The 12498-nt window shown below is 37.0% G+C and overlaps 1 protein-coding gene across 6 annotated transcripts in view; it reads left to right on the forward strand.

The window, feature by feature from the left end:
• The window catches only part of CNOT1 (CCR4-NOT transcription complex subunit 1), an 82734-nt gene that overhangs the window by 36343 nt on the left and 33893 nt on the right, over window positions 1–12498 (forward strand). For all 6 annotated transcript variants that reach the window (XM_043437835.1, XM_043437838.1, XM_043437837.1 and 3 more), the window contains exons 9-16: window positions 716–842; window positions 985–1095; window positions 3599–3769; window positions 4172–4299; window positions 6535–6775; window positions 8455–8574; window positions 9307–9429; window positions 9601–9752. In XM_043437835.1, the coding sequence (XP_043293770.1) occupies window positions 716–842; window positions 985–1095; window positions 3599–3769; window positions 4172–4299; window positions 6535–6775; window positions 8455–8574; window positions 9307–9429; window positions 9601–9752 (1173 nt within the window). The remainder of the gene's footprint in view (window positions 1–715; window positions 843–984; window positions 1096–3598; window positions 3770–4171; window positions 4300–6534; window positions 6776–8454; window positions 8575–9306; window positions 9430–9600; window positions 9753–12498) is intronic.

Below are 12498 nucleotides of genomic sequence, written 5' to 3' on the forward strand. Positions count from 1 at the left end.
ATGGGATTGTGTCCCATCCAGCATGCCCAATTTGCTCCTGCCTGCTCCTACCCTCAGTTTCCTTACTGTACCTTGATTTTTACAGTCTTCCTTTTCTGGCCTTTCATACCCTGCCTCTCACATATTTTCCCCACCTGCCAGGGGCATCAGGAAATTGCTTACCCTCATGGTAGCACTTAAGACTGGTAAACAGTGGATTATTAATGTTTCTTCTGAGAATATATTATTAAGGGCACTTATGTGCTTTAGTTTGACTTTAAGTGTAACATTTAATATTTTTAAAACTCATGTAAATGACATTTCAACTTACATTTGAAAGTGTATTTCTTATGTGTATGTATGTGCCTGGCATAAAACTTCTGTTGATGCAAAGTGAAAAAAAGTACATATTCAAGGCTTTGTACATATCAGAATAACCCTTGATTGAATATCAATATTTTAAAGAATAACTTGATTTATATCAAAGATTGAGGAGGATAATTTTGTTTCTTTTTGAAAGATACTACTCTTAATTCATATTTCCTTCTTTCATTAGTATTTTAAACTTTTTTCTTAACTGGGCAGTTTTTACAAACTTGCTGTGTGAAAGTAAGAAGAAATGAAGTGTATTACTCTATGTTAGTAAAACTAGTGATTTCACTCAAAAACTCATATGAGTTTTTCTTAACCTTGGTGTTGAGGGTGCTATTTTTCTGAAGTTAAATTTTTGTTTCAGTATTGAAGAATGTCGCAATATAATCATGCAGTTTGGTGTTCGGGAGGTCACAGCTGCCCAGGTTGCAAGGGTTTTAGGAATGATGGCTCGAACTCATTCAGGATTAACAGACGGAATTCCATTACAGGTAAGTGTGGCAATCAACTATTTTACAAAGTGAATTAATGTCCTGCCCTTTTTATTTTATTAAGTCAGTATGATTGTCCCATCAACCCGAGCTGAACACATGCAGTAATTGGCTTTGTTTAATTCCTTTTTTACTCTTACAGAGTATCTCTGCTCCTGGCAGTGGAATCTGGAGTGATGGAAAAGATAAAAGTGATGGAGCACAGGCACACACATGGAATGTAGAAGTCTTGATCGATGTTCTCAAAGAACTGGTGAGTACATGTAATGTCGTATATTTATGATGTTAGTAAGGTGTAGCCCAGAGAATGAAAATTTTAATGAGTAAAGTGCCTAGCTGAATGAGGGCTGCACTGTTTGTAATTTCTGACTTCATTGGCTTAAATGTAATGAAACAAATAATTACGTACTGGAAACAGCACATAGTCAAATTCTAGCTTTGTTCATAATGAATTGTTGCTATGCAGTTCTGAATCGCACTGATGAGATGATTTGCTGGTGGATAGTGTGTGGTTTTGGGGGAAGGATGAATTTGTTACAAAAATAATGATTGTATGAAGAATTATTGAGGAGAAAGAAAGTCTCAATGTTTTCTGGAAGGTGTAACAAAAACCCTGCCAACTTTGTTTATGGTGGATAATAAAAATCCATACTTCTCTTACTAGTTCCACTTCTAGAATATCCATAAACTAAATAATTGGCTCCCAAATAAAAAGTACCTCTCCTACATTGTTGAAATGTTAAATAAAAGGGTAAAACTTCTAGTTATTAAAAGGGAATGTGGAGTCGAGATCAAGATGTATTATTCCAGTCTTGTTCATAAAATGTCAAGGAACTACATATAAGGCTAAAGACTACATACACACACATAACATTCTTGGCAAGGTGTCAGGTCATTTGTCTATCCTATATTTCAGTTTTAGTTTTCCACATATGTAACTTAGAGGCAGAACTGAATAACTGAATACCATTCTCTGTATGACCTTACTACTAACATCAGAGGGTTTTCCTTTTATTTTTCTTAATAGTAGATGGATTTATGGTATTCAAACCTATAAAAAAATAACATGATCATGGCAGAAAACTTGGAAAGTGAAATGAAAGCAAAGTAAAATAAAATCACAGTTTTATCACTTATGGGTAACCAGTTATTAGTTTGTTCTTAACCTGTGGTTGTCTGTAAAAGGAAAGCATGCTTTTCCCTCTGTTTCATCTTGATAGTTGATTGCCTTATTGATAACTCTTTTTTTTTTTTTTTTAATTGTAGACAAGGACAGTGTTCCATGTTATCTGAACCTATGTTGATTTGATGTCAGAGTGCAAAGGCTATAAATTAAACACCTTCAGTGTGGATTTGAATAGTTGAGTTAGTAATACTTTCCTCTTCCTTTTTCTTCTCATGTATTTGAGTTTCTGTACATTTTTTTGTAGACAGCAGAGGACAATTTCAGACACAGATTGGGTTAATAATTTGTTTGTTTTTACTACCCAGGATAGAAGGAGGAAACCATAGGGGCACACCTGTGGACTTCCCAAACTTAACCTCTTTCTAGGAATGCTATTTAATAGTATATTTATGATTCTGTTCTGTCACATTCAGTCCTTGAAACAAATTGTAGGAAAAAAAAATCTCACCTCTGAATGCTATTGTTTGTTGCCTTATAACTGAGGTTTACTCTTTATACTTTATACAAAGCAAGTGTTAAAGTCCTCAGAGAAGTCACTATAAAGCAAAACTAAACTGGGCATGATGCTTTGGTTGGAGATTTAATTTTGAAATATGCACATCCTTTTTTTTTCCCTTTTCTTTTAAGCACAAAATATTTTTTTTTTTTCTTTTTGGCCACATGATGTGGCATGTAGGATCTCAGTTCCCCACCCAGGGATCCAACTTGTCCCCCTGGCTTTGGGAGCTCAGAGTCTTAAGCACCGGGACACCAACTTGGGACACCAGAGAGGTCCCAAGCACAAAATATTCTTATTGCTTGGTGCAGTGTGTTTGGTAAATGATCTTCTATAAACTTGTTTCCTGTGCTTTGTGTTTCTTTAAGGAATTTCATACTGCTTTTATGAATACCTTTTCATAAAACATTTTTTAATATAATTTTTTAGTCATTTTGACATAAAGAATTTAGATCACTTTTCCTGATGCATACATTGAGATGCTTTTAGGGGAGATTGTTAAGATTGACATTTGGGATAATTGATTTATCTTTGCCATTTTGTTCCAAAGTAATGAACTCTTACTGTAAAGAAGAGGCATTATTGGGATGGGTATGTTCATTGTACTAAAGTAGAGGAAGAGAGATTTCCCCATTATGTCCTCATATATATTCTGAAGTATGTCATGAGCTGAAAGGTTGGAGTTGCTTGCTGAAAGAGTGGAGTTACTTACTAGTAGAGCTGGTTTATTTTGAATATTAAGAATTTGCTTTTCTGAGACTCCCCTGGTTAAGATCTGCCTTGCGGTGCTGGAGATACAGGTTCGATCCCTGGTCACTAAACTGAGATCCCCTATGCTGTGGGGCAGCGAAGCCCATGTGGTGCAGTGAAGACCCAGCACAGCCAAAATAAAAACAAAACAATTTTTAAAAAGAAAATACTTCTTCTAAGACTTTGGTAATACCAGAAAGATTCAGATGATTTTGTGTCTATAAGTAGACCATTTTGATTGAGATTTAATGTGACTCTTTGGATAAAGCAGTCAAAATATGTACACTTTTGTTCATTAAACTTTGAAGTGCTTTTCTTTTTCAGAACCCGAGTTTGAATTTCAAGGAAGTAACTTATGAACTGGACCATCCTGGGTTTCAAATTCGTGACAGTAAAGGACTTCATAATGTAGTCTATGGCATTCAGAGGGGTCTGGGTATGGAAGTGTTCCCCGTAGATCTCATATACAGACCTTGGAAACATGCAGAAGGCCAGGTAAGTGAATAGTGTTTAGCTATAGAAGAGACACAAAATAACGGCTAACATAGTGACATCTATCCTTTGATTAAAATACTGTTTTAAAGTAGAATTTGTTTTGCATTGCTCAGAAAAGCAGACTCTGTAAATTTTGAAGGAATATTATTATAGTTTAATATCAGACTCAGCTGAAGTGTAGCAATCAATCTGTTTTCCCAGTATTTTAAGAATGTTTGTCTCCAGGGTCATCATGCACCTTATTTTGTCTCAATTATCTGTGGTTTTGAAAGATCAAATAACTAAGATTTTAAAGGGAAATTTCTGATAACCTTAAGATTGAAATTAGCCCTGTTAAAATGTTTCAGTTTTTTAACATCTACAGTCATTTATGGTAGTAAGGACTTTGTTCTCTTTTTCCAGCTCTCCTTCATTCAGCATTCCCTTATAAATCCAGAGATCTTCTGTTTCGCCGACTATCCCTGTCATACTGTTGCCACTGATATTCTGAAAGCACCACCAGAGGATGACAATCGAGAAATTGCCACATGGTAAACACTCTTCATCTAGCTTTTCTTGAAGAGTCATTTCTACTTTTTTGAAATATAAGATTAATAGTTAGCCAACTACATAGTTAAAGGTTTAAACGAAACAGTATTTTTAGCAAGCCTGCTTACCGTAAATTTTATACACTAGGGTGTTCTTGGGTGAAAATCTCTATTTAGTCCCCTTATCACTAGATACATCTTTCTTCTTGTAGTATCTGACATTGTATATATTCTCAAACTATCAACATGTTAGAAGGAGACTTGCACTTCTCAGTTAGGTTTAAATCCCTTTCTTTTCTTTGTAGATTTTGCTTGCTTGCTTTTGTAAGTGGCTCAAAACGGCCAACTCATGAAATCTCAAACTTCAGTCAGTTATCTATTTTCTCTGAATTTCAGTTCCAAATTTCTGAGGGAGAATCTGACTGGCTGAGTTGGTTTCTCCTGAAACTTAAGTCATTCCTCTCTGAGGGATGGATGTGCATTACTGTTACAATACACTCATGGCTATAGGGAGTGGGCATGGGCTGTTTTGGTTCTCAAAGACATCTACTTTATAATGTTTCTTCCATTTTTTCCAACCATACTCTACTGGGACACTTTTCCAACATGAATAGATAGTGTTTGAGGGTAGGGGGGGAGGATGTGTTGTGGCTGTTGATTTTAGGACAGTATAAAGCCCTGTTGTGTTGGGCTTCCCAGGTGGCACTAGTAGTAAAGAACCCTCCTGAGAATGCAGGAGACTTAAGAGATGCAGGCGGGTTCAATCCCTGGGTTGGGAAGATCCCCTGGAGTAGGAAATGGCAGTTCACTCCAGTATTCTTGCCTGGAGAATCCCCATGGACAGAGGACCCTGGCAGGCTACAGTCCATAGGGTCACACAGAGTCAGAGACAGCTGAAGCGACTTAGCATGCACGCACGCACAGAGCCCTATTGACACCATCTTACAAAACAAAGGATGGTAGATTTTCCCTGTAAAGGGTTTAACATCTGGCTTTGCAGGCCAGATGGTCTCTGTGCAACTACTTAACTCTCAAATTGTAGCACAGTATCAATGTGGGTGTGACTCTATTCCAGCAAAACAGTATTTACAAAAATTAGGCAGTGTGAGATTGGGCCTGTAAATGTTGTTTGCTGATCCCTGTTCTGAAAGATTGACCCAAGCAGTGGTCTGTTCTACAGTGTATGCTTTCCCCAGATGTTCAGGTGGTAGCCAACATTGGATCTGCTGGGTTGGTTGATTTTTTTTTTCCCCTCCTGTTAAGACTAATGTGTACGGCAGTGTTTCTTCATTTTAACAGATAAAGACCTCTTTCCAATTTATAAAACTGAAATGTCCAAAAAAAATTAAAAAAAAAAACAACAAAAAAACTGAAATGTCATACACTTAATGACTCCTTAATACAGCTGTATATTCAGGTTTCCCTAATTGTCTCAGAAATGGTTTGTAACAGTTTGTATGATTGCGAGTCCAAACAAGGTCTACATACATAGTTTTTTTCATTCTGTAAGTCTTCTTCCTTCTTTTTTTTTTTTTAATATAATTCTTGACCATTGATTTAATGGAAAAATAGCATCCTATAGTCTTCCCTGTGGTATAGGGTATCTATTTCCTCATGGTGTTTAATTTGATCTCTATCCCATAGTTTTTATGAACTAGGATTAGGTTTGATTTGAGGCTTGACTGAAGCCAACCACATTTAGTTTCTTAGGGCAAGAATAATTCATAGGAGGTATTGTTTACTTTTGAACTTGTATGACATCAGGGGGCACGTAAGTTAAAACTGTGTTACCAAACTAAGTGTTCTGACTGGGCTTTCTTTTTAAATTGAAATATAGTTGATTTGCAGTGTAGTGTGAGTCAGGCTGTATTTTTCTGTAGAATGTTTCTTGTGTTTATGTTTTATTGAATTTTTGACTGTTTCTAAACTCTAATGTTTTTATTTTTCACTCTAATCACAAGTTTTTCATGGTGAGGAGGTCCATGGTTATGCAAACGGTCAGGCACATCTACTCTCCTTCATCACTTGTTTTGTTAATTTGGACAGCTTTTAAAGTTAGTTTGAAAGCATGCCAGCATTACATATTTGAGATGAATCGGCACCAATTTAAATATTTTTCAAATACTAAAAGATGAGAGCAACTTGGTTTTGTCTTGATAGCTGGTATCATTTATTTGGAAAATGGTTTTGTGTCCTTAGATTTTCACTGACAGATTGTCTTCTTTCCATTCTTGTTAGGAAGAGCCTGGATTTGATTGAGTCTCTGCTCCGGCTCGCAGAGGTGGGGCAGTACGAGCAGGTCAAGCAGCTCTTCAGCTTCCCCATCAAGCACTGTCCGGACATGCTGGTGCTGGCCCTGCTGCAGATCAACACCTCCTGGCACACCTTGCGCCACGAGCTCATCTCCACTCTGATGCCCATTTTCCTGGGGAACCACCCCAACTCGGCTATCATCTTGCACTACGCGTGGCACGGGCAGGTGAGACACGGCCACTCCTTTGTCTTAATCGTCAGCATTAAAGGTTTCGTTGATCTGTGTTTCGGACGTGCAGCACAGTGAGTGTTATGCGTGCACACTTATTCACTCTTAGATTCTGTTCTCACACATGCCATTACAGAGGATTGAGAGAGCTTCCTGTGCTGCACAGTAGTTTCTTACTGTTACCTGTTTTGTACATAGTGTGTGTATGTGTCATTCCCAATCCCCACCCCCCCGTAACTGTGTTAGTTTCCTACATCTGTGATTCTGTTTCTGCATAGTAGACATTTTTTTGATGTTGTTCAACTAGAGAAATTGTCATCCTTGGAATCCTGACACTCTGAGAAAGGCACACTTCCATAAAATTTATTTTATCTTTTAGCATCATGTAGGTATTAAGTATAAAACGTGAAAGAGCAAGGAGGCAAGACAATTAAAAAAAAATTCAGTGTTATGAAAACTGTATCACTAAGAAACCAGTACAGAGCTTCATAGAAACAGAAGGTTCTCGTTTTACTTCTTAACAGCAAATGAGAGAAGATCACAGATCAATTGAATTGACGTAATTTTACTTTAAATTTAAATCCAACATTGAAATTTTATTTTGGTTCCTGCTGAGTTTTCAAGCCCTTGAGGCACCCCCCCACAAACACAATTTTGTAGGATGTATTTGACAAATAAATACTTTTTTGTCCATTGATCTTCCCCTCCTCCCCAGTAGCCTGCATTTTAAATGCAGATATATGTAGAAGCTTTAAGAAAAAGCAGTTGTTTTCCCCTTTATACCACGTGCCCCTCTTTAAGATATTCCTGCTATTGTTTGTTACAAACCAGATAAAACTTGAAAAACATTAGCCTTGGTTCCATTCCTTTCCTCAGGCCAACTGCATTGCCGGAGACTGAAATCACATGATAGATAAAAGTTTACAAAGTGTTTATCAAACATTTAACCAGAAGTTTGCAGCAAAGACATTCTTAGACCTTTCTCAGCATATCTGTGAGAGAGGGCACAGTGAAGGGACATGCATCACCACTCCTGATTAGATAGTTGTCTCACTTGGACTCTCTGTCGCTCTGAGACAGTTACTGGAAAGTGGTTTAGATAGTAGTAGTAATTGCTGTTGCTCTTCCGGGAGACATTAGCTAAATTACCATTCAACTGCAAAGACAGGCTGTTTTCTGCTTAAAAAAATTTTTTTTTAATAATTATAGACAGTGAGCATTATTGTTTGTGAAAATAGCTAAATTTAGAATGTACAAACTCTAGTCCCAGAAATACTGAAAAAATATGGCCCTGTGCAACATGAAAGATGATTATCTGAAACTGTTTTGTTTTTATAGGCCAGTAATATATAATTGAATTTAAGGGGTCATATAAACTTGATGCACCCTCACATTCACATCATATTTTGTCTTTGAAAATGTTTTATAGGACAGATTTGTTGTAGTGAGTATATGACTTAAGGGTTTAGGGGTAGGCATCTTTTGGAAGATGTGGAAATAACACCCCTCCCACCCCAACACACAAGTCATTGTAATCCATGCTTTATCATCTGCACTGATACAGCTCAATTTTACATGAGTACAGGTGAAATCAGTGTTTGTAATAGCAGTTGCAACAGCGTATCAAAATGGTTAGTAGTAGTATTGCTATTTAACTCCCTTTTTTCTTTTCTTAGGGACAGTCTCCCTCAATCCGCCAACTTATCATGCATGCAATGGCAGAATGGTACATGCGAGGGGAGCAGTATGACCAGGCCAAATTGTCTCGAATACTTGATGTGGCCCAGGACTTGAAGGTGAGCTTGGAGGGACAGAGTAACTATTGATGGCAAAAGTTCCAAGTGTCTTAGGAATAAGTCACATGTAACTCTAAGCTAGAATGGATGAGATTTAGAGTTTTTCCTTAAAGGTAGAAAGAGGTTGGAAGAAGAGTGGTTCTTTAGAAGTGTAAAAATGTTTTCATTTACGTTTCACTGAGTTTGGTTTGGTCTTCTATGACATTTAAAGAGCTGTTCTAAAGCAAATGATATTGACATCTTAGATGTAATCTGTGAGATACAATTTTTGGAGACACTGGTTGGCTGTCGACTGTTTTACAGATTTCATTAGCATTAACAGATTCTTCTGACAAATAGTCTGATTCTTAATGTTTTTTATTTGATTTGATAGTACTGGTGTTGTAGTTGTACTTAGGTTAGAGGAAGCCTGAGTTTAGTTTTTTTTTTTTAATGGATAAAGATAATTTTTCATGCTTTGTGTTTTGCTTTGCTTTAGGTTTATTTGAAAAAACACAGGGTAAAGTTTATTGTGAAGGTAAAGTCATGTGTTTGTCTTTGAAATGTGATCGTATAGTTAGGGACAAGTATTACCATTGATACACACCAAGCTGTCTAAAAAATTATGATTAAGAAAATATTAGCAATGTTTTATTTACACTTGTTTGTGAAAATAAAAACTGGAAACAGAAAATAGGACAGAAAAGTCACTCAATTGCTTGACTCGCAGTTTCTAATATTCTTTTTCTTTAGGCTTTGTCAATGCTGCTAAATGGTACTCCATTTGCCTTTGTTATTGACCTTGCTGCACTTGCTTCCCGTCGTGAATACCTCAAACTTGACAAGTGGCTCACAGATAAAATTCGAGAGCATGGAGTAAGTGGGATTTGTCCATTTATTACTGCTTTTAAGTTTTGATGGTCAGGATAACTGAAGAAAATGGCAATGAAAATATTATTACTATATTCTGGAGTTGAGTTGTAATGCTTAGTCTGAAATCAATTAATGATGAGTTTCAAATACACTGAAAGACTTTCTCTTTTTCAGGAGCCTTTTATCCAGGCTTGTATGACTTTTTTAAAGAGACGGTGTCCTTCTATTTTGGGTGGACTCGCCCCAGAGAAAGATCAGCCCAAAAGTGCTCAACTTCCTCCAGAAACCCTGGCAACAATGTTGGCCTGTTTACAAGCTTGTGCAGGGTAAGAAGAGTATTTAATACTGGAACTGGATTGTGTGGATAATTGTTGATTTGAGGAAGAGGGTTTGAATAATTAAAAATGACAGCATTTAAGGTAATCCAGTGGGTTTTAAGTCCAAAGTACTATACTACTGAAATATGAGATCTGTTTGAGTTAATTTTTTAATGTGTGGTGCGAGATAGGGTCCCAAATGCGTAGTTTTACATGTGAATAGTCATTTGTTTGTTGAAGAGACTGGTCTTTCCCTTTGGAACGATCTTCTGAAAAATCAGCTGCACATAATATGAGTTTATTCTGGGCTCTTAGTTCTCTTCCATTGATCTATATGCCTGTCCTTATGCCAGTACCACATTGTCTTGATAACTTTCACTTTTAAGTAAATTTTTAAATTGAAGTATGAGTTCTGCAGCTTTGCTTTCTACTTCTCCAAAACTGTTTTGGTCATTCTGGGTTCCTTAATTTTCATAAGAATTCTGGGGTCAGCTTGTCCATTTCTGCAGAGAAGTTACAGAGCCCAGTGGGATTTTGATAAGGATTATGTTGAACCTTTAGATCACCTCAGGGGATAGTGCCATTTTAATAGTATTAAGTCTTCCAGTTAACAAATCTAGGATATCTTCCCATTTCTTTTATCTTTCTCTAATTTCTTTCAGTGATGTTTGCATTGCTTTAGTCATGCTTTTTGCTGGGTATTTGATACAAGTCATGGTATCTGAATAGAGAGGTGTTTTGTTTTGTTGGTGGTGGTTTTTTTTTTTTTTTTTTTTGGTCTAATTGTTCTTGCTCCAGTCTAAAGTTGAATAGACGTGGTGAGAACAGACAACCTTACCTTGTTCCTGATTCAGGAGGAAAGTACCCAGTGTTTGACCATTAGCTATAATGTTAGTTATGGGTTTATAGTTACGTTTCACATTGAAGGGAGTTTCCTTATCTTCTGTTTCTAGTTTGGTTATATGTGTGTGTGTTGCATGTCTTATTTGTGGTTGAAAGCTGGAAAGTTTAATATGGCAATTCTTGAAATCACATTTTACCCACTCAAGGGTTTTTTGTTTTGTTAATGCTTTTTTCTGAACAAAATCAGTAGTATCTGTATTCTTTGTCCTCTTTGGTCACTGATATCTCTGGGTAAGCTTTGTGGTTAGCTAAGATTGGAGGTTTTGTTAAACTAAACTCTGGAATCAGTAAGCAATTCTTTACCCTGTGATTCTGTGTGCTGTGTCCAGGTACATCTTTAACCCTAAGTTGGCCCCTTGACAAGTCCACTTGGGTATTCACTTGCTTCTTAGTCAGAACCTGAAGGTTGGCTTGAGGTGAACTTGGGCTTGAACCTAAGAACTTTGGCTTTCTTAGGTCTTTCAAGGCAACGGCACACTTTAGATGCTGGCACAACCCTGCACACACCTCATGCCTTCTAGATTCCTGGGGAAATGTGAAAGCTTTTCAGATTTCCACCCATGGAAATCATCTGAAGTTTTCCTTTTAAACTTTTGGTTAACCTGTAGTTTGGTCAGACTGTTATCTTCTACCTTAGGCATTCAGGAAGTTAAAACAATGACCTTTAAAATTTTTTCTGCAGATACCCATGGGGAAACCCATGTCTGTTTGTCCTGGGTCAGCTCTTAGGTCCAGTATAGACAACCCGGCCATTGTGGTCTCACAGGGAATCCTCAGATAGGTGAAATGATGATTATTTCTCTGAGAATGAACTTTGAAGATGTTTCAGCCCAATTCTGAGCCCTCTTGATCTGGTGGTTGTCAGGTTGCCTGCTAGTTTTCACTGTGATTGTGTGTTTTAATTCTGAGGGAGCAAATTAAGATGTCATAAAGCTTGCTGTTGTTACCAAGAAGTAATCATCTTTCTGGAAGAAAAATTCCCCTCATGTGTTTTTTTCTTGGCCACTCTGTGCTGCTCTGCCTGGGGTTGATCCCTGGCTCCAGCAGTGAAATGAAAGCAAGAAGTCTTAGCCCCTGGACTGACAGGGAATTCCCTCCCTTGACTGTTGTAAAGCCTTTTGGTTCATTTCCAGAGTTCTGAAAAAATCAACTCCTACCTTTTTTTGGCTAGTGTTCTAGTTGGTTTTATGGAGGAGAGAATATTTAGAGGTCTTTACTCCACCATCCTCACTTTTGTTCTGTCCTATATATTCTTTTTTGTTATTTCTGAAGCACAGTAAAATGAATACCTGTGTGATTCTCAAAGGGGAATAGTAGCATTATTTCAGTAGAGACCTCTGGATCTGACATTCACAACATTAATTTACTGGTCAGGAGGTCACAGCTCCATTCTGCAGATGCCTCATGATAAAGGCATTGAGTAGAACATTGTGTAAGTTATGTGCTAATCTCTCGGTCAGTGCATGCAAAATACAAAGTAGCAGACAAACACAAATCAAGGGATGTTGTATAAAAACAAAAAACTGGCTTCTACTTTTTTAAAAAAATCAAGTTTAAGAAAGAGAAATAAAAGTTGATGAATTCTGACAGTTTAAAGAAGCAAAATAGATGTGACAACCCAGTGCAATGCATCCTGATCCAAGGGGAAAAAAACAGCATTGAGGACATTATGGGAATAATTGATGTAATTTGAATCTGACCTATTTTATTTTATCCTTGCCCAACTTGTATTGGATTTCATAAATGTTGTTTTACAAGGTTATGTAAGAAAATGCCCTTGTTCTTAGAAAACAGGTAGTAAAGTATTTAGGGATAAAAGGTACATGATGTATCTAATCTAAAATGTTTTGGA

The sequence above is a fragment of the Cervus canadensis genome, chromosome 18 (assembly GCF_019320065.1).
Source record: "Cervus canadensis isolate Bull #8, Minnesota chromosome 18, ASM1932006v1, whole genome shotgun sequence".
NCBI lineage: Eukaryota > Metazoa > Chordata > Mammalia > Artiodactyla > Cervidae > Cervus > Cervus canadensis.